This window comes from Schistocerca piceifrons, chromosome 2, assembly GCF_021461385.2.
Source record: "Schistocerca piceifrons isolate TAMUIC-IGC-003096 chromosome 2, iqSchPice1.1, whole genome shotgun sequence".
Classification (NCBI taxonomy): domain Eukaryota; kingdom Metazoa; phylum Arthropoda; class Insecta; order Orthoptera; family Acrididae; genus Schistocerca; species Schistocerca piceifrons.
This window is the reverse complement of record NC_060139.1, coordinates 700,439,219-700,462,228: the sequence shown is the minus strand read 5'-3', so window position 1 is coordinate 700,462,228 and position 23,010 is coordinate 700,439,219. Positions and strand designations below refer to the sequence as shown.

The 23,010-nt window shown below is 40.6% G+C and overlaps 1 protein-coding gene across 4 annotated transcripts in view; it reads left to right on the top strand.

Annotated features, from left to right (window-relative positions):
• LOC124774544 (lactoylglutathione lyase) overlaps positions 1–19,577 on the top strand; it is a 125,493-nt gene extending 105,916 nt beyond the window's left edge. For all 4 annotated transcript variants that reach the window (XM_047249490.1, XM_047249489.1, XM_047249492.1 and 1 more), the window contains exons 5-6: positions 11,173–11,262; positions 19,357–19,577. In XM_047249490.1, the coding sequence (XP_047105446.1) occupies positions 11,173–11,262; positions 19,357–19,460 (194 nt within the window). In that variant the 3' untranslated portion in view covers positions 19,461–19,577. The remainder of the gene's footprint in view (positions 1–11,172; positions 11,263–19,356) is intronic.
• Positions 19,578–23,010: the final 3,433 nt, after the last annotated feature.

Below are 23,010 nucleotides of genomic sequence, written 5' to 3'. Positions count from 1 at the left end.
ATTGAGCTGTCGATAGGTGCACACGAAAGAAAGAATACTTTCGGAGTTATCCTTTGATGAGCTACAGTGCAATACACACAGAAACACACACACATGCACCTATGGCCCTACATGATGCTGACTGGACTAACAGTGCCAACACTTTGTTTCTTAGTAGGAGTTGACTGATTGTGGTGGGGGTAGAGGGAGAGGGAAGTACTCTTTTGTTTTAAACATTATTAAGTCCATGTTTGCCCTAAAAAACTGTTATTAAGTTCTTTTATTTGAAAAACATACATTGAGTTGATGCATGATGAGCTTGGTGTCAATTATTTGAAAACTTTCTTAAGACTGTAGTGGCTCCAGTTGTCATAGTGCAGAGTATTTTTACATTTAGGTTACTGTGCACTATGGTTTTGTATTTAAAAGGTAGTTCACTTAATTTCTGTCTCATTTTCCCTGAATTATTGATTCATTGTGAGATATATGATCACAGTACACTCTTCTCAGATTACTGCTTCCTTATAAATGTAAATAAAAGCAGCTTTTATGTTGATTAAATGAGCAATAGAAGGTAGAGTTTTAATGCAAAACTTGGTTATAGCTATAGGCTGAAGGATTTCTGAAATGAGAACGATGACACAGTAGTAAAACTTCTGACTTTCCCGTGGCAGTATCTGAAGTACAGGGTGATATGACATGCAGTGCATGGCCATTCCTCAGTTTGCGCCTAAGACACTCGGCAAGACTGTCTCAATGCGGGATCATGCACCACTGGTAAAGCTCTTTTACAAGGACAGTGACTGTGTGCCATTAAGCCTGCAGAAGTTCCATATACTCGAGGGTATGAAAAAACTCATTGGTCCGATTTCTGCCAAGGGTCTGGAGAAAATGATTATGAAATTAAAACACACATTTTCTTTTAAAGTGCAGTGTGACAGAGGGAACAAAGCAGCTGAACGGACATTACTGGATTTGATCACAGCATTGAAGCAGTGGTGTGCAAACATGTTGTGCACGGGGAATTTGCCGAACATGGGACATATCTATGAGTGCAGTGCACATAAAACTCTACGAAACATCCTGTATTGCTATTCATACAAAATTATCCATATTCAGGAGTTGCATCATTTTGATTGCCAGTAAGGCAAACATTAGCTCCAGAATTTCTTGCTCGCATGGAAGTGGACAATGAGTGCCATGGAACATTCTATGAAGAGATGAAGCCCATTTCCATCTCCGAGGACATGTCAATACTCAAAATTGCAAAATATGTAAATGGAAAATCCACTAGCACATCAATCACAACTGCTTCATTCTACAAAAGTAACTGTGTGGTATGGGTTGACATCGTCGTTTATCATAGGGACATATTTTTTCATGGATATGGGTCCTGTTACGTAAATGCTATGAGACTCTTTCATTTCAACCCTTCAAAAGTGTGGATGTGTGCATAGGAGCATTTTTATCCAAGATGGCGCTCCTCCACACATTGCAAAACCGGTGAAGCAGCTGCTACAGAGACATTTTGGGAGTGCTAGGGTTATCAGCCATCATTTCCCTACAGCCTGACCACCCAGACGTTCTGATTCTAATCTTTGAATCGAAACTGCAGGTTGGAATAGCAACAATATAAGGAATAGGACACATTGCTACTAACCCTAAAGGTGACCATTTGGGTTGCAAGCAGAAAGAATGTTACACATGCAGCTATTGGCCTAAGCCTTCCTCAGCAAAGAAAATATACACATGTAACAATCTATTTGTTGTGCCTGTTGCAACTCAACAGGTAATCTTTTAAGACGAATAGCAATTTGTCCTGTTCCTTACTTTGATCTTAATCTGTGTGACCTCTGGCTGTGGGATTATTTGAAAGTTGCTGTGTTCAGTGCCCCGCATACAAACGTAGCTGAATTGAAAGTGCACATTATGCAATGCATTTGAACATGACCATTGAAACACTCTGATCTGTTGTAGCACAGCCTGTTTCTCAGTATCAACTTGTGGCAGAAAATGGTGGATAAAATATCAAACATGTCTTGTGACAGACCACAGTGAAAACCAATTTCATTGTTGCTTTTTTGCAGTCGTTTTGCCTCAGAACTATTAGAAACTGGTGTCATTGTTGCTTTTTATGCGGTTTTTTGTTTCAGGACAATTAAAAACTGATTTTTCCCATCAAATGTGGTACTACCTTGTTGTGGTGGATGGGCCATGTCCAAATAGGTAAAAGAGTGGGTTGCTACCCAAGTCCTGACCAAGTTAAGCAATTCACAAACACTACTGCAGCTGTAGAATGCCAAACTTTTGTGGTTATGCACTTTACAGGGCACAGTTGGTTTAATGTACAACCCACACCTTAGCCATCATATTGCGACTCATCTATCGTTTGTAGCCAAACCCATTTACATTATTACTTTTACAGGTCTACCTAGTCGGAAAATTTTCAATTTTTTAAACATTATTTTGTCTTTCTTCAATAATATTTCTTTCAAATTTGATGCAATTGTGAGCAGTGGTTCCTTTTTTACTGCATTTTGGAACTGGAGCTTTAATGATAATTGCTCTGTACTTCAGTTTTTGTTCTGCCAGAGCACCTCTGCAGGCATGTGCATTGTCCTGAGGAAATCTCTGACCTTTCTTTCATCTTTTTCAATACATACCCCTTAATTGCCTTAATCCAGTTAGTACAGAACGTTGTGTAGTATTTGCCAGATATTGTTTCATACTTTTCAGGGTAATTAGTAAGCAGAATCTTTTCTGGTCATAACTGCGACTTCCCCCTCTCTCTGTCCAGGACCATTGGCTACCCCTGGTGCTTTGATTAACTTTTCTTTTCTTATAGCCACAGAAACAAAGCAGTGCCAAATATCAGTTGGATTTTTCTGCATATGGGATCGCTACACACCAAGCTTTCTCGTCATTAATTTTTTGTGTAAAATGTACTGTATACTATCTCTGGTGTAGCATCAGCTATTTTATACACTGTTAATTGTTGATCATTAAATACCTTGTTAATCATTTTCTCAATGTTTGCTTGTGTAGTTGTAGTTTTGGAACTTCATTTAGATTATCTTGAAGAGAAGTATGGCACATTAGGATTATGTCACCCATCACTTAATTGTTGAAAATGAAAGGGCAAATGTCTCATAAACTGTCTCCAACTTCTATGAATACCCATTGGCATGTTTGAATTATTGCGCAACTGGTACCATCATAATGAAATCATAATTCATTGATGTCAATGCCACTTCTGTGCCAGGATGACAACTTTTCACTTTCTTGTCGCATGGGAAGAAAGCAAAAAATTGTAACACAAATTGAAGAAGCCAGGGTTTAGAAGACTGTTAAATTAAAAGCAAAAAAGGAGGCTGGATGACAAACAAAGAGATGGGTCAAGACATACCAGATGATTAATTTTTTTCTAATTGTGGGTCTGCTCACCATCAGTAATATCCGTGATGAGTCCATATTCCTACCACCTATATTCTGTACGCGTGTTGACCTTCATAGGAGAAGAGAACAGAAATAACAGAAAAGTTACACTATATTTGTGAATAGTTTTGTTGGACATGGACATGTACTGAAAACAATGCTGTAAGCTAGTTGTAAAACAGTGCAGTCCAAATAGTGTGCATTAAATGAATATACAGGGTGGAGAAAAATTGTGTCATGAAACTTCAACCTTGGATAACTGTTGCCAGTAGGAACCAAAATTACTAATGTTCTGTAGGTCGACAACGCACAATTTTTAAATTACAGGAACTTGGCACCACATGCTCCAATTGGCAGCAGGATTGCCCTGTTGCTGGATGCTCTGGACGACGCATGACCGTGAATGCTCTGCCTGCCAGGGATCGTGATGTATCCAAGGAGGCCTGCACTCTGGGTCTTGGGGGCATATCCGCCAGGGTCCCCTCCCATCCATTGTAGTTTCATGATAAGACGTACGCGGAACAAGCCTGTCAGTAGCGGTTAGCTTGCATAAAGAAAGTCTTTTACAAATTGTGTAGGCCCTGGAAAAGGCCTTTTTTGTGGAAAGGACATTGTTCACTTGAAGCAGTAACCTCTGACACGACACAACCTTGCTAACGTCGAACAGTGTTTTGACAAACTCTTTCAAAGATTCCTGGCATTGCCCTGATTTGATTGGTGGCATGTTGAATGTGATCCATTAATTCCTCTTTGTTTCTAGCTAGTTCATGTCTGGGTGGGTGAACTAGAACCTTGAAAGAATCCCCACAGGAAAAAGTCCGGTGGCATGAGATCTGATAATCACGGGGCCACGTCCTACGAGCACCTCTGCCAATTACCCGGATGTCAGAGAGTTCATTTAAATATCCCAGCACAGCACAACTGTTATGTGCGGACACCCCATCATGTTGCAACGACATGCATAGCCGTATGTCCAGGGGAACATCTTCCAGTAGACCGGGTAGAGTTTCTTGCAAAAAGTGAAGGTAATTTTCCCCAGTAAGTCGAGGAGGTAGACGGACAGGCCCAATCAGATGATCACCCACAGTGCCTGCATAAATGTTGAGTGAAAACCGATCCTGGTGTCCGTGGACATACGTGATGTGAGGATTTCCCCTTGCCCAATAGTGAACGTTTTGAGTGTTGCAAAGGCCATCCCGATGGAAAGTGCACTTGTCAGTAAACAACACAATGGCTGGGAAGTCGGGATCTCGTGCAACACGTCGCAGAAACCACCGGCAAAACTCTAGCCTGTGCATCACAGGATTTAGATCTTGGGCAGGGTGGAAACTAAATGCATGCTGGTCATCATTCCTCAAAACCTTCCGGACTAACCGATGAGTGACCCCCATGTCATGTCCAAGTGCTCGAGTATTTGTCGTAGGTGCTTCCTCGAAGCACTCGAGAACAGTCATTTCAAATGCAGCACCCCATCGGGTTCGAGGTCTTCAGCACCCCTTGATATCCCGCTAACGAGCCTGTTTTGTCAAGTCACCAGTGAATTGCTGTAAAAGTTTGCAGGTGTAGGTGGTGCCTTGCTGGGTACCATTCCTCATACAACCGTGGAGCTTTATGCGCATTACCATTGGCTAGTCCATAAACAGGGTGTATACGATCCGGGAAAAACCTGGGAATTTTTTCATCCGGGAGAAAACCGGGAAAAACCCGGGAATTTTTCGGAATTCCGGGAATTTTTCATTGTTTTATCTTTCAGTTAAATTTTTGTAGTTTTGGCTGCAGAATTGATTCTCTAGCTAAGAATGTTATTGTATCCTGCTACTGGAGAATGATACTGCAGCAATAAAATATAAACGAGAGGGAAAAAATGAAACTTTGGTGGCAAAGGAAATGTGCAGTTTACAACAACAAAACAACGTGCACGCACAAGCGTCTGCAAATAGCAAAAATATGTCAAAGGCCGTAGGGCTCGAACTGTAATTCTTCGTAACAATAAACCGTTTGCTATGAGCATGACGTCATAACTATTCACATTAGGTTCGTTTGACCAGTTGCCACCGGTCTGTTGCGCATGCGCATTTGACTCTCGTATAAGCAGTACTTCTCCCGCTTCCCGCTACTTGAAGTTGGGCTGTTAGCTGTATCGGCAGTAGCAGCCAGATGCAAACGAGAAAAAGTTTTCTCCCGCGCCCTAGCTGCCAGTTTCGCGCTTGCACAGAGTTGTAGTGTGCAGGGGGCTAGTCTCCACGTGACCCGTGTTTACGTTAAGTGACACAGTCTCCTTCTCTTCGTGTACAGCTCCCACGTCAAATGAAATCAAAACGGATTTCTGTGGCCGGGAGCTATCAAGTGAATTAAAATACATTCACATAATTACGATGGACAAAAATATATTATTAATTTCAGTTTTCCGATTTGATTTTATTTCCAAGTTAGTAGCAGTCAAGCTTTAATCGCCTTGCAGAACAATGAAGTTATTTTTGCAAGTTTGCTAAAGAAATTTGGCTTTATTAATCTTTCCACTGAGGCAATCATTTTATATGAAACGAAGTGTTTCGTTCTACAGTATTGGCTAATTCCAATTGTTCGCTGAATTTCAAGTGCATTATGCCATAATAAAGAACCAAAAATGAGATCGTAGAGTACTGGTACACCAAGAAAATTTACATCCCAAAAACCACACTGAAAAGCTTAATATCAGATGGGACCTACTTCATTGTGAATCTGGAGAAGGCCAATTTGCATTTCAAGCCGAATTATGCATTTTAGTATGGTTTACGAAATTCCGATGCGCTTTGGAGTATTCTCTGATGCCCTGTTCTTTTATTGTGTAATGTAAGCTCTCTTAGTGCTTTATATACACGAACATGCGGGCTTCCTACCCCACTGTAGTTGCACACACACAGTAAAGCCTGTTTTCTGGCACTCTCTGGCAACTGGTAAATCGAACCTATTTCTAACAGTCTCCGGATAGTATTGCGAACGGTGGTTAGAAAAGCGTTACTTTCAAAGTAAATTTCTTTTTACCCAAGATGAATTATGTTACGTGTGAGAAAGTGGGATGGATATCTAAATCACAGAGCGTTCGAAACTGAACATTTTGAGGACCAGCCACTTATACAAGAATTTCGAGCCGAAACATTTATGTCATGATTTTAAATTTACTGGCACATTTGTGTGATGTATCTTAAAGTATAACACACGCAAAAAAGATCAATATTTCATGTGAAAGCTTAGCTTCTGTTGTAGAGTGTTAATCTTCGAGACCAATACTATATCTGAAAGCTTAGCTTTTCTTGTAGATATACGGTACTGTGTACATTAATGTAAACCGTTAACTTATCCTCTTGTGTGTTCGCGCTATGTAACCAGTGATCTTGCTATTGGCGACTTTAACACGTATCCTATCCTCTGAATAGCTGCTGTCATCGGCTGGCGAGATCTCGTGGCTTGAGATATGACTCGCTTACAAAAAGACATCGCAACCTCGGTTTCAACGCACTGTGTTTGGTGCAATTCGAATTTATACTTTCGTAATACGAAAATATGCAGCGTATATGCTGCTGCAAATCAAAGGTCTTTCCAAAACTTCTCTCCTTTTTTTTATTAAAAGTCTCTCCAAAACTTCTCTGCCCCGTCTTTTCTTTTTTTTTTTCCGGGAAATTCTACGCGATTGTATAAAACGTTAACCATTCAAAGGATTGATAAGTTTTACAGTTCCGAGGGAAAATCTACGGAAAACCTACTGTCACTTAGCACAGAAAAATTGTATTTTTGCCCGGGAAAAAGCGTATTTTTTAAACGGGATGTTGTTGTGTTGTTGTGGTCTTCAGTCCTGAGACTGGTTTGATGCAGCTCTCCATGCTACTCTATCCTGTGCAAGCTTTTTTATCTCCCAGTAGCTACTGCAACCCACATCCTTCTGAATCTGCTTAGTGTATTCATCTCTTGGTCTCCCTCTACGATTTTTACCCTCCACGCTGCCCTCCAATACTAAATTGGTGATCCCTTGATGCCTCAGAACATGTCCTACCAACCGATCCCTTCTTCTGGTCAAGTTGTGGCACAAACTTCTCTTCTCCCCAATCCTATTCAATACTTCTTCATTAGTTATGTGATGTACCCATCTAATCTTCAGCATTCTTCTGTAGCACCACATTTCAAAAGCTTCTATTCTCTTCTTGTCCAAACTATTTATCGTCCATGTTTCATTTCCATACATGGCTACACTCCATACGAATACTTTCAGAAACGACTTCCTGACACTGAAATCAATACTGGATGTTAACAAATTTCTCTTCTTCAGAAATGCTTTCCTTGCCATTGCCAGCCTACATTTTATATCCCCTCTACTTCGACCATCATCAGTTATTTTGCTCCCCAAATAGCAAAACTCCTTTACTACTTTAAGTGCCTCATTTCCTAATCTAATTCCCTCAGCATCACCCGACTTAATTAGACTACATTCCATTATCCTTGTTTTGCTTTTGTTGATGTTCATCTTATATACTCTTTTCAAGACACTGTCCATTCCATTCAACTGCTCTTCCAAGTCCTTAGCTGTCTCTGACAGAATTACAATGTCTTCGGCGAACCGCAGAGTTTTTATTTCTTCTCCATGGACTTTAATACCTACTCCGAATTTTTCTTTTGTTTCCTTTACTGCTTGCTAAATATACAGATTGAACAACATGGGGGAGAGGCTACAACCCTGTCTTACTCCCTTCCCAACCACTGCTTTCCTTTCATGACCCTCGACTCTTGTAACTGCCATCTGGTTTCTGTACAAATTGTAAATAGCCTTTCGCTCCCTGTATTTTACCCCTGCCACCTTTAGAATTTGAAAGAGAGTATTCCAGTCAACATTGTCAAAAGCTTTCTCTAAGTCTACAAATGCTAGAAACGTAGGTTTGCCTTTCCTTAATCTTTCTTCTAAGATAAGTCGTAAGGTCAGTATTGCCTCACGTGTTCCAGTGTTTCTACGGAATCCAAACTGATCTTCCCTGAGGTTGGCTTCTACTAGCTTTTCCATTCGTCTGTAAAGAATTCGTGTTAGTATTTTGCAGCTGTGACTTATTAAACTGATAGTTCGGTAATTTTCACATCTGTCAACACCTGCTTTCTTTGGGATTGGAATTATTATATTCTTCTTGAAGTCTGAGAATATTTCACCTGTTTCATACATCTTGCTGACCAGATGGTAGAGTTTTGTCAGGACCGGCTCTTCCAAGGCCGTCAGTAGTTCCAATGGAATGTTGTCTACTCCGGGGGCCTTGTTTCAACTCAGGTCTTTCAGTGCTCTGTCAAACTCTTCACGCAGTATCGTATCTCCCATTTCATCCTCATCTACATCCTCTTCCATTTCCAGAATATTGTCCTCAAGTACATTGCCCTTGTATAGACCCTCTATATACTCCTTCCACCTTTCTGCTTTCCCTTCGTTGCTTAGAACTGGGTTTCCATCTGAGCTCTTGATATTCATACAAGTCGTTCTCTTATCTCCAAAGGTCTCTTTAATTTTCCTGTAGGCAGTATCTATCTTACCCCTAGTGAGATATGCCTCTACATCCTTACATTTGTCCTCTAGCCATCCCTGCTTAGCCATTTTGCACTTCCTGTCGATATCATTTTTGAGACGTTTGTATTCCCTTTTGCCTGCTACATTTACTGCATTTTTATATTTTCTCCTTTCATCAATTAAATTCAATATTTCTTCTGTTACCCAAGGATTTCTACTAGCCCTCATCTTTTTACCTACTTGATCCTCTGCTGCCTTCGCTACTTCATCCCTCAAAGCTACCCATTCTTCTTCTACTGTATTTCTTTCCCCCATTCCTGTCAATTGTTCCCTTATGCTCTCCCTGAAACGTTGTACAACCTCTGGTTCTTTCAGTTTATCCAGGTCCCATCTCCTTAAATTCCCACCTTTTTGCAGTTTCTTCAGTTTTAATCTACAGGTCATAACCAATAGATTGTGGTCAGAGTCCACATCTGCCCCTGGAAATGTCTTACAATTTAAAACCTGGTTCCTAAATCTCTGTCTTACCATTATATAATCTATCTGATACCTTTTAGTATCTCCAGGGTTCTTCCATGTATACAACCTTCTTTCATGATTCTTAAACCAAGTGTTAGTTATGATTATGTTGTGCTCAGTGCAAAATTCTACCAGGCGACTTCCTCTTTCAGTTCTTAGCCCCAATCCATATTCACCCACTATGTTTCCTTCTCTCCCTTTTCCTACACTCGAATTCCAGTCACCCATGACTATTAAATTTTCGTCTCCCTTCACAATCTGAATAATTTCTTTTATTTCATCATACATTTCTTCAATTTCTTCGTCATCTGCAGAGCCAGTTGGCATATAAACTTGTGCTACTGTAGTAGGTGTGGGCTTCGTATCTATCTTGGCCACAATAATGCGTCACTATGCTGTCTGTAGTAGCTTACCCGCATTCCCATTTTCCTATTCATTATTAAACCTACTCCTGCATTACCCCTATTTGATTTTGTGTTTATAACCCTGTAGTCACGTGACCAGAAGTCTTGTTCCTCCTGCCACCGAACTTCACTAATTCCCACTATATCTAACTTTAACCTATCCATTTCCCTTTTTAAATTTTCTAACCTACCTGCCCGATTAAGGGATCTGACATTCCACGCTCCGATCCGTAGAACGCCAGTTTTCTTTCTCCTGATAACGACAACCTCTTCAGTAGTCCCCGCCTGGAGATCCGAATGGGGGACTATTTTACCTCCGGAATATTTTACCCAAGAGAACGCCATCATCATTTAATCATACAGTAAAGCTGCATGCCCTCGGGAAAAATTACAGCTGTAGTTTCCCCTTGCTTTCAGCCGTTCGCAGTACCAGCACAGCAAGGCTGTTTTGGTTAATGTTACAAGGCCAGATCAGTCAATCATCCAGACTGTTGCCCCTGCAACTACTGAAAAGGCTGCTGCCCCTCTTCAGGAACCACACGTTTGTCTGGCCTCTCAACAGATACCCCTCCGTTGTGGTTGCACCTACGGTACGGCTATCTGTATCGCTGAGGCACGCAAGCCTCCCCACCAACGGCAAGGTCCACGGTTCATGGGGGGGGGTTAAACGGGATATCCGGGAATTTTTTTTCCTTGTCCCCATATACACCCTGATAAACAAAAACCATAACTTGTTGCTCTTCGAACAAATACTGCGCCACCATGCTTACTGTACGCCTAAATTGCAGGTGCCGTGTGTGCTCCGAAGCGAAGATTACATCGGAATACCTCTGACATGAGGTGGAGACAAACACCACGATCTATTCGACGTGTGTGCGTATCACATTGCGGCAGTGACAGGGCGAGGGACGTTTGTACGTGTGAACCGAAAACCTTAATGCTACCCGTCAACCAACCAATGGCAACAGGGCAATCCCAAGGCCAATCGGAGCGCTTCGCGTCAAGTTTCCATAGTTTAAAAATGGTGCGTTGGCGACCTACACAACATTAGTAGTTTTGGTTCCCACTGGCCTCATATATCCGGGGTTAAAATTTCGTGACACAATTTTTCTCCACCCTGTACATAAAGCTCATGTTGTGAACAGCAAATGCACTTGAAAAAAAAAAAAGGCATTGCTTTTCAGGAAATACCAAAAATGTAGAATATTATGTTTAGGCAAGCAAATAATAATAAAAAATTGTAAGTTTGAGGAATTTTAAAATTAAAAAAAAAATTTATCATGGAGTTCCAAATAATGTGTCTTTTGTATGTTACTGCAGGTCATATTGGTGTGATGGTACCAGATGTGGACAAAGCTTGTGAGAGATTTGAGAAGCTTGGAGTTGAGTTTGTTAAGAAACCAAATGATGGTACGTATAATAAAACTATTGGCCAAGTTTCTTTATAAGTTTTTAACCAACTACCAGCCGCTAAATTTTTGCCATATTTTCAAAAAAATTTGTTGTTTATTACCATTGCTGGTTTTGAAGGATTTCATTATCAGATGGTTGTGCTGCATTTACAGATCAAACTGTTAATCAGTTGTTTAATGTTTTGAGTACCATGATGCCCTGCAGTGAAAAACAGTTTTGAAATTTAAAGTAAAATAAAGGAAAAACTGGAGACTAACAGGGAGAATATTTGCCACATCTGCTGACAGTAAAAGTATCCCACTTTTTTTAAAAACTAGAATGTTTTTCTCTTGTGCAAAATATTGCATTGACACACTTGTCGCTGTTTTGCATTCTTTCATCAGCGCAATGATGAATGTTTCACGCTAAAATATCTTTATACTTGAACACTGAAAAGTGTGATCTCGCATTAACAGAATATTGATTAATAGAACACAGATATGCTACAGTATTTACAGTAGGCACCAGATACTGGTTGAGAGGTGGCAATAATCTCATTACTTTGGTGACAACAGCGAATATATGATGTAAATAGCAGCAGAAACTAGCTGAACATGTTCGAGAGATGATAATATTACATGTGTATTTTGACATAAATTATACGAGGAGCAAAACAAAAGTAACTGGAATCGTCCAGCTGCCCATCACGTACCTATAAGACCAGTTTGTACCGCAAGAGAATGATGTAGGACCTCTGCCAAGCAGCATCATCCAGTGACAGGTGTTCTTTCTGTGGAAGTTCTTTTTGTGGGTCTGTAGTGTACTTGTGAAACAAAGAAATCACTGTAAGTGAAACTGCAAAATGTGTGTGTGGTTCTTTATTCTTATTTTTAATTAAATATTAGGCTTCTAAATATTTTTAAAAATTGTGGATCTGTAAAATAATTTATTTAGTTAGTGAGTGTTTTAAACCTAATTTTTCTATACAACAATGGCAGCTTCGAAATATTTACTGAAACATTAGCTTTTCAACTTTCTTAATTATTTGATTGTCATGATTCCTTTGTGAATGTTGTTGCAAGTGCACTATCAGTAATTCAATTCTCATTGTTCAAGGTTCTAGAAAGACTGGTATGAGTCTCTTGTGTGGAAAACACACACACACACACACACACACAGAGTATGTGACAACAAACATATAGAGGTTGATATCGGTTTTATTTGGTGAGAGCTTTAATGCAAGGAAACATTGGCATTCCTTGGTCCAATACAGACTAATTCATTAATTTGATTAACCAAATTACCTGTGTAATTGAATTCAGAGAAGCAAATGTGTGTGTTGTAGAGATGGGCAAACTCGTTCATCCTTGAGAACTAGTTCACTGGTGATCGCTCGTTTTTGGGAACCGTTCATTTTTACTCGTTCACCGTTCATTTGTGCTTGGTACATGGTTCTTATGAAAAATTGTAAATTAGTGGTATAGCTGGCTCAAGATGGAAGGCGCCAAGAAGAGGCACTTGCCTCCACCCTGGAATATAGAGCTTTATTTCGCAACAGAATTCTCACTCACTTATACACTCCTGGAAATTGAAATAAGAACACCGTGAATTCATTGTCCCAGGAAGGGGAAACTTTATTGACACATTCCTGGGGTCAGATACATCACATGATCACACTGACAGAACCACAGGCACATAGACACAGGCAACAGAGCATGCACAATGTCGGCACTAGTACAGTGTATATCCACCTTTCGCAGCAATGCAGGCTGCTATTCTCCCATGGAGACGATCGAAGAGATGCTGGATGTAGTCCTGTGGAACGGCTTGCCATGCCATTTCCACCTGGCGCCTCAGTTGGACCAGCGTTCGTGCTGGACGTGCAGACCGCGTGAGACGACGCTTCATCCAGTCCCAAACATGCTCAATGGGGGACAGATCCGGAGATCTTGCTGGCCAGGGTAGTTGACTTACACCTTCTAGAGCACGTTGGGTGGCACGGGATACATGCGGACGTGCATTGTCCTGTTGGAACAGCAAGTTCTCTTGCCGGTCTAGGAATGGTAGAATGATGGGTTCGATGACGGTTTGGATGTACCGTGCACTATTCAGTGTCCCCTCGACGATCACCAGTGGTGTACGGCCAGTGTAGCAGATCGCTCCCCACACCATGATGCCGGGTGTTGGCCCTGTGTGCCTAGGTCGTATGCAGTCCTGATTGTGGCGCTCACCTGCACGGCGCCAAACACGCATACGACCATCATTAGCACCAAGGCAGAAGCGACTCTCATCGCTGAGGACGACACATCTCCATTCGTCCCTCCATTCACGCCTGCCGCGACACCACTGGAGGCGGGCTGCACGATGTTGGGGCGTGAGCGGAAGGCGGCCTAACGGTGTGCGGGACCGTAGCCCAGCTTCATGGAGACGGTTGCGAATGGTCCTCGCCGATACCCCAGGAGCAACAGTGTCCCTAATTTGCTGGGAAGTGGCGGTGCGGTCCCCTACGGCACTGCGTAGGATCCTACGGTCTTGGCGTGCATCCGTGCGTCGCTGTGGTCCGGTCCCAGGTCGACGGGCACGTGCACCTTCCGCCGACCACTGGCGACAACATCGATGTACTGTGGAGACCTCATGCCCCACGTGTTGAGCAATTCGGCGGTACGTCCACCCAGCCTCCCGCATGCCCACTATACGCCCTCGCTCAAAGTCCGTCAACTGCACATACGGTTCACGACCACGCTGTCGCGGCATGCTACCAGTGTTAAAGACTGCGATGGAGCTCCGTATGCCACGGCAAACTGGCTGACACTGACGGCGGCGGTGCACAAATGCTGCGCAGCTAGCGCCATTCGACGGCCAACACCGCGGTTCCTCGTGTGTCTGCTGTGCCGTGCGTGTGATCATTGCTTGTACAGCCCTCTCGCAGTGTCCGGAGCAAGTATGGTGGGTCTGACACACCGGTGTCAATGTGTTCTTTTTTCCACTTCCAGGAGTGTAGTTTTTGTTGTGATTCTGCAAAATCTCTTGTTTAACCAACTGTAACGTTATGTGGCTGTTCACAGTGAAATAATGTAAGGTGGCGCATGAAAAACGGGCCCAAAGTGCAGACTGCTCGCCAATTACGCAGGATTTGTTGACCGCTACGAGCAGAATAGATAAACATGTAATAATTAGGCAGTGAAGAAATAACAAATAAGCTAATGCAGACAACTTCGAAACAATAGATGACGATTGGTAGGCAACAATGAGCAGTCTAGTACTCGGGGCTGATTTTTCGTGCGGCACCCTGTACCACTGAAATATTGTAGAAGTTATGATGTTCACTTTACAAAATGTGACACCAGAAACTCGATTATGGAATGCGGACATCATTCAGTTGTAAGTCGGTCTGCCTGCCACAACAATAAACATGCTCTTTTACCTTGGATCAAAAAAAGACAGAAAATGGCCACTCGTGTGTGCCACGCCGACTTCCTATGCATGTGTAATAACAAAAAAACTCTTGCTTTTTTACAAGTATTTCTTCTGCTGTTTATCGAAATAGTGAAACAAGCTGATATGCCGCTGTGTTACCTGCAAAGATGTATGTATTACATACCACATAATTTTATGTAATTATAAAACACAGTTTAATTACTGGTCATGGACACTGAATGGAATACGAAAAGAACCAGATGTTCAGAGTTCAAAAAAGATTTGAAATGGATCTAGAATGGGCATGCGCAGCGAATGAAATGAACAATTCTATACTGAACTATGAGCATTCGGCAGTGGAACTGCGACGAATGGCCACACAAAGGGGGATGAGTCCGGCGAAACGAGATAGAGACAGATGGCAATGGAACGAGGCCGGCTGACTTGCTGTGTGGGAACGAGACTGACCATTTCCTGTTCCGGGGAACTGTAAGTAGAAAGTCGTGACTGAGACTGACAGGAACGGGACCGAGGGTGGAACGAGACTGGCCGACATGCAGTTGCAGGACGAGACCGACCGTTTCCCATTTCTGGAAACTATAAGTAGAAAGCCACGACCGAAGTGAAATGTGAAAGACCGTTCCTTAGAATTCGTTCATCGCTCGTTCCGTTCATCTTGATGAACCGTTCCTTCGGACCCGTTAGTTCGCGAACGACCCATCTCTAGTATGTTGTACAATGTGTGTTTCATATCTGTGGAGAAAACATTCCAGATGGGCAGTAGTGCTTGCTATTGACAACACAGTTAAACCCCCTTGTAATTCTTTGTAATCGGGTCTTGAATTATGACAGTCATAGTGCATTACCATGGTATAGACGATGAAAAAGTGACAAAGGTTGGCCAGCACTTACTTTCGGGAGTTGCCACATCCACTGTTGTTGGTAGAAATACTAAATATGGAAAATGATCATTCTCAATACCAAAGCTATATGTTTTTTTTCTTCAGGAGGAAAGAGGAGTTGGTTGGGAAAGGTTGGTTGGTAAGGGGGGGGGGGGGGGGGGGGGGTTACTCATCCTTGAAAGGTAGGGATTTTAAATTGAGGCAGGAACTACTGGGAATGGTGGTTGATAAAGAGTCAATATATAGGTCAAGGACAAAAAGGGTATGGTCTAAGGATTGATCATTTTAGAATTATAGAATGTGAAGATGAACTGCAGCTGTAACTGGGAACTTTTGTTGTGAGGCTTTTGAAATAGTCCTAAGGGGAACCAGAACTGCATAAAAAGTTGGTACATCTGTAGTTTTTCTACAGCGAAAACATGCTTTTGGAAGGACTGTAGAAACATGTTGAGATTAGTAATAATAAGAGGCAATGACCTCCTACGCTGGTTTAGGTAATAATACAGAAGGAGAAAAAGGGTCAAAGTAAGAGTCTGTACTAATAGACAAAACAGTTGTCCCACGGAGGATGTGGATCAATAGCAGGTGATAATAGAAAAAAAATTACAGCAACATAAATGTGTACAAATCACTGAACAAAGCCTACAGGACTACAAAAGCTGGGATAAGATTGTTGAATGAACAATGATAGTAGCCAAAGGAGGGAAAAAAATCTTCAAACTAAGAAAACATATGTTTCCAAAATGAAGAGAAAATTATTTTTGTGAAACAATGAACGATCAGTAGAAAAATAATGCTGTACAGAAGAGAGAGTGATTGTTAAGACAGTTATAATGCAACAGGTGCAAGTATTACAGTAAATTTAATTTTATTGATATAGCTGATTTCAACCAAACTAAACTAGGCCATCTCAAAATGCAGAGCAATTTGGCTAATGATGTCAAACCTGTTGTATCAATAAAATGTGAGATCTGCCCTGTGCATTATGGAGAAAATCATAATTCAAGATCACTGTGTCTCCTAATGACACAGTGCCACCTTTCTATTGCAGTGAATGCATAGAGACAAAACAAGAAAGTCTTAGAAAATTCAGTTGAGAAGAATTGTAAAAACTACAAGAGGGCAGAAAAGTTGGCCAGTAATAACCTTAACAATGTGCAACTTGTCCCCTCCCCCCTCCCTACCTCTCCCTCAAGATCGGGTATTATTTATTGTTTTTGTCTTTAGTGCATCTTAGAAAGGTGATTATTGACCTGCCTTTCTGTTTGTTTGTAATTACTGAATTTTCAACTTTTAGACAACAAATCAAAAAATAGAAAGTTTTCTTCAGAGGCGTGACATACATTCTATGAGCAGATATTCTCAGTGCAGTACAGTCAAAAAAATAATACCTGTTCATAAGATTTTCTGGCATCCTTATGTCAATAGTGTTACTAATTGCTGCGGTACTCATCATATCTTTTTCTGATTGTATTCCGGGTAGTACTCAGCCACAGCTTATTTGCTCGGCTGTTTCTGTTAGGTGTGTTAGTCATATTCCCTGGCTGTTCTGATGGTTTATGTCACATTCACACACAAAACGGAGTACACCTGTTGTTGGAGGCCTAAATTTTTTGAAACCAGTAAATAGACCTTATATCTGCATTAATGGGTGTGGAGTTGATTTAAGCAAGGCTTACAGTGTAACGCTGTGTTGCTTGTCATAGTCGTAGAATATGAATATCTATGGAGTGAGCATTCAGATGCGCAGAACAGAATTGTCACTAACACATGTTCATTGCTTCAAAAGTCACATGACTGTGTAATTTATCTATAAAAAGTAATTGTTCCTCCTTTTTTTGTATTTTGATTTGATTTTTCTCACCCCAGGGATAATCCTGTGGATATACTGTTGACTTTCTTGTCCTTTTTTTTACAATGAGATGTAGTTCATCCATGTGATCCTGGAGTTCCACAAAATTATGGAAGCAGTTTTCATTTGTTTGATGGCTTCAGCTTCACAATGGTTTTTATTTGTAGTATGGTCTACTGGTGGTGTTTTTTTAAAAATTGCTGTTCACTGTTGACAGTTACGTCAAAAAAGTTGGTACAGGTAAAGGTAGAGATCAAATGATTCCTTGTAGAGCATCTACCAGTTCATCTGAGTAGAGATTCATTTCTAATAACGAGGAGCTCTCATTGAATCAATGCCTGTTTTTCACACAATTTCTCCAGGAAGGCAAAACTAGGCCTATCTTGGATACTGTGTAACATTTGCTTTCTGTGTATGAGCACCTCTAAGATTTTCAGCTTCCAAATTTTCTCCCAAGTATTCCTGTCTAATTTGATGTCTACTTAAACCGTGCAAATTTGTGGGGACGTGTATGTTTATTGAAACCAGAGACCACAGGTCAAATGCACCAAATCGTCACACCCCGAGGTGATTTAAACCCGCGAACCACCCACCAGAGCATTGTTTCACCATGTATCAGCATTATCCTTAATTTATGAGCATGAGTGTACTACTTTATTATTTCCATGAAATTTGAGTTAAATTTATTGCATGTTTGGTTCAACAAATACACCTCTTTCGACATTAAGTAGTCCATATTTTGGAGGTTTGTGCAACATGGTGGCTTGTGGTATAAGGAACCACAGACATACATTACATCATATACAGTATCATTGGTGTCACTGAAGCTATTCTCAGTTTGTTGTATCCCAAATACCAGTAGTATTTAAATAGGTTAAGTAAATTTTTGGGAGTTTAATGATTAACTGACATAGGTTAATCGTGTGCATTTAACCAGTTTTGATCAAACCCCCCCCACACACACACACACACACTCACTCTCTCTCTCTCTCTCTCTCTCTCTCTCTCTCTCTCTCTCTCTCTCTCTCTCTAGTATGCTTGTTATGAAAGTGATCCTATAAACAGAACTCTGCTACTAATCATGGGTAACAAGTATGTCTATTTGTTTGAGTGCACTTACGAAAACTGCAGTCTGCTGTAAACGTCTGTATATGTAACTTGATGCTCTCTCATAATGCTTCTACACTGAATGTGTTAAACTCAACTAGTATGTAAATATTTGCTCAACTGAAGAAATTCTTTAAACCACTTCGTATAGCTTCCAATGCCATGTCATTTCAGAAAATCATGTTAGTACCACACACAAACTTCCTGAAACCCCCATCTTACCTCACCAAATGCCAGGCTTCAGTAAAAGCTACGTGTTTGCCAATCTAGTAATATATGTCTGTAAGGGACAGGCTGATATTAAGCTTTCATCAGTTGACTACAATATTTTTGTGCCATTTCTAATCTGGGAATGTTTTTCATATGTGATATGATTCAAATTCACAGTTGAATATTGGTTTTCCCCTTGCATTTCATAGAAATGAGCTTAAGTCACACAGGTGGCATGAAACCATTATGCGACCGAATGTTTTTCCCCTGCACAAACCTCAGACCATCACACAGTTTTAATCTGTCACGAAGTTTCAAGGGAGTTGTTATTAGTGACTAAACAAAGTAATTTGTGTGTGTGTGGGGGGGGGGGGGGGGGCTAAATTTTCTTTTGCTCACACTTAGTGCGAAGTAGATTATTTTTTAAAACAAATTCGCATTTAGTCTGTCATGTTATCCCCGATACTCAGGAAGTGTGGTTCCAAGAAGCTCTACCCAGTTGGGCCTCACTTTAGTGTTTATAATTTTCATATTTTTTTTTTTTTAGGAATCTGTAAATTTCCTACATTTCAGATATTATGCCTTGTACAGTTATTGTGATCCATGATGTCCTTTGTTTTTCAGGAAAAATGAAAGGAATTGCTTTTATTAAGGATCCTGATGGCTACTGGATTGAGATACTGAACTGTAACAACATGGCAAGTTTAGTGGCGGCCTCAGGAGTGTAATTTCTGTGCCATGCCAGTGTCATATGATTTATATTTTTGTGCACATAAAGTCTGTATATTGTAACCTTTTTTTTTTTTTTTGAGAAAATAAAGCATCTTACATTATTAGACACTTCAGTTACTGGATCTCTCAGTCTCTGCTTCTCTTGTGTAATCCTAATTCATTCATACTCTTGTCTTGTCCTACCTGCTTGCTACTGCTGCCAGCGCACGGCTAATAGAGGCAAAGTGACCTGGGGTTGGCCTTGTCCGAAAACTGATCACAATGTGTCTCACTTTTAGAATTCCTGTAAGTAAATCTTATCTTTAACCAGTTTCAATTCAGTCTCTCTAACTTGTTTGCGTGTACTGTTATGAACAAGCTATTCATTAATTGGAGTGGTACATTTGGGTCAAGTCCTTACGACATGAAAATTTCTTTGACCGCCGTCTCCTTTCACTTTAATCATGTAATAATACCTTGTCTCCAGCAATGAATTCCTTTCGATATTGAGCCCGATAATATTCCTTATTAACACAGCTTGCCATCTGATGCATCCCTTCTTTAATTTCCATTACGTAATCATCATAGTGGTATTGCATTTTGGCCAGATCACACTGTAGAATACCATGTATGTTGCATATTCTTCCGAACTCAAATTGGAGCGAAGATGGTGTGTGTTATATTAAAAAAAGTGACAAAATACATCATTCTTCTCAGTTTTCCTGGTTCGTTCCCACAAAATAGCCCGCCATACTTTATGGACTACAAGAAGCACACTAATTTTTATTATTAGACTCCAATGCCAGACTAAAAAAACATCTTAGTTTATAAAACCGAACCAAAAATCATCATCCTCATTCTTTTTCTCTCAATATACACCACAATATTTTTTTTATCCATTGAGACACTTGTTTGATTGTCAGTCATTTTAAAGCTCCCTTCAGTGGGTTTCACTCCTCATACATTTGTTCCATTCCTCACTCATACTGTTATACACTACATGGTTTATTTATTGAGACATTAAGTGGTTACAATTGTGAATTCCCCGTCTGTTTCTCTTTCACAGAATTTTTCAAATGATGATTGCTAAACTGATCTAGAACCAGAAGGGAACTCTTCTTCAACGAAGCACCTTTCCTTCTCTCCCACATTGTTATTCCACAATTTCATATCAGCCGTGTCCATCCAACCTTTGTCATGTAAGTGAACAACACCACCTGTCAGTATATCAGAAGGTTTTGGCATTGTTTTGCGCTTGGAAATTATCGTTGGATTAGGTTTAGTACTGCCAGCACAAAATGAAAGGGCAACAGTTTAGTGCATTTTTTCATGTCCGCCTGTTTTTGCAGTTTCAGTACCTACCATGGCAACAGTTCTGTTATTCGGTGCATCAAATGTCACAGGAGTTTCATACATATTTGCTATTTGGCTTAGTTCCACACTGGTTTTCTTTTGATGTTGAATAATAAAGTGATGGAAAGATAATATTTTCACTTCCTACTCTTGCGGCATTTTCTGAGACTTTCGATCTGCATGCTAAGTCAACGACACTTCATAAACCTGTAGCACCAACCAACTACATCCTTAATGTCTGTGAAGTTCCACTGTAGTGCTGGCTTATGAGTGTGTATTTGAATTATTTTCAATGTCATTTTGATAGTGTTCTTGAATCCATTTCAATATGTCATCATTTAGTTTTGGCCATTTTGCATTCAGTCCTCTGTTTGCACATATAGTCTCCCTCAATTTTTTCGTTTCTTCTTCACTAGCCCACCAATCGCGAATGGTGGTTTTTTTTTTTTTTTTTTTTTTTTCCTGTTAGTGGGGGCCAAATTCCATTTAGCTGCTCTGTTTCCATGTTGTTCTGCATATGCTATTACTTTCAATTTATAGATTGCATCATATGAGTACCTTTTATTTTTTCCATGACAAAACTAGTTACTAATAAAAATATTGTACTGTTGCCAATAACACAAATCACTTGAATTTAAAGTTCACTGGCACCGTAGATTGCAATGACGTATCATAGGCTAGACAGTGTTCTGGATTTGTTATGTCGGGACAGGAGGGGGTAGTGTTAGCAAACTTGTGAATCCTTGCAATTCATGTTTGTTTTATCAGTGCACTGCTGCTGCCAGTTGAATCCAATGTAACCAGATACAGAGAGGTTTTCCAAAGCATTGAATATATGGTCATTTTTAATAAGGCTGGCAGGAATTTTAAATAAAGTGCTGTATATTTGTATATTAATTTAGAGTATAAGATTCGCCTGAATTTAAGGGGGAAATTTTAAAAGAAAAAAGTGTGATTTATAGCCCGTAAAATATGGTAGATATTCCGTTATTGTTCATTGTGTTCTTTCGATTGTTCCATTCATTTGTGGACAGTACACAAAAGACTGAATCTTCTTGATTTCATAAATGATAAACCCTCTTTACAATGTCACTTAGAGTGTTTGTTTCTTGGGCACTCACTAATACTGATGTTATTCTATAATTGCAAATTATTCTCTGTACAAAGACTCTCACTATTGTGTCCACATCCTGTTGTGCTATAAGCTCTGCTACAATAAATTTCGTGTGGGCATTCTGAAACATTGGGATGTATCTATTCCCTTTCTCTGTTACCTGATGCGGTCTGACTTTGTCGATATCACAACGAGCAACTACCTGATTACTTATTTTGGTCAGCACTAAGGGCATCTTCAGCTTATTCTGCATAGTCTTGTTCTTCTGACAGCTCTCAGAACTTTGAATGTACTCTCCTACATCCCTCTTCGGACCCTCCATGATTAATACAGCCATATGTGTGACTGATTCCTTGGTGTTCCTGATATCGATGAATTATTTCCCCACCTCACTATTTGATGGCTGCTGGTTGTTTTATTCCTCCTCATTGACCACCTTCCTAATAACTGCAGCTGTGTCTCCTGGTATACGCAACAGTTCATCTGCTGCTATGTTTTGCGATACGTATTTGTATATTATCTCACAAAGTCATATTCTGCCAGTTTAATACTGACTTTCATTAATCTTGACAACGGGTCACTTATATTTGCTAACATTTCAAGGGTTTGTGATCAGTACATACAATGAAGTTTCTTCTACACACAAGGTCAGTAGCGCTTCACTGTTTACACAATGGCTAAGTCCTGGCCTAACTCCCCTTGACTCAGTAAGGCACCACTCTACTGCTTGCTACTGTGTGTTGTAATTATGAACTGCATCGTAAAATCAGGATACTGTAAAATCAAAGACCAGACAACAACCTAGCATGTCCTAACTAGTCCTGACACAGGCTTACCCTAACCCATCAGGCAGAGCCACCTGTGAGAGCAGTCTTATCATACCGGCTCTCTCATAATACCATACAGGCATGACCACCAACCAGTTCTCCACTCAAATGAATGATCACTGCCAAATTGCCAACAGCAGAGGTGACCACCAAGTGGGAGAACACGCTACTGAGCACATGTTCGATTTCAATCGTCACTTCATATCCAGTGCCATCTGAATCTGTCTCCACAACAGTACCTTCTCTACTAGTCACTGTCCCATCACCCAAAGT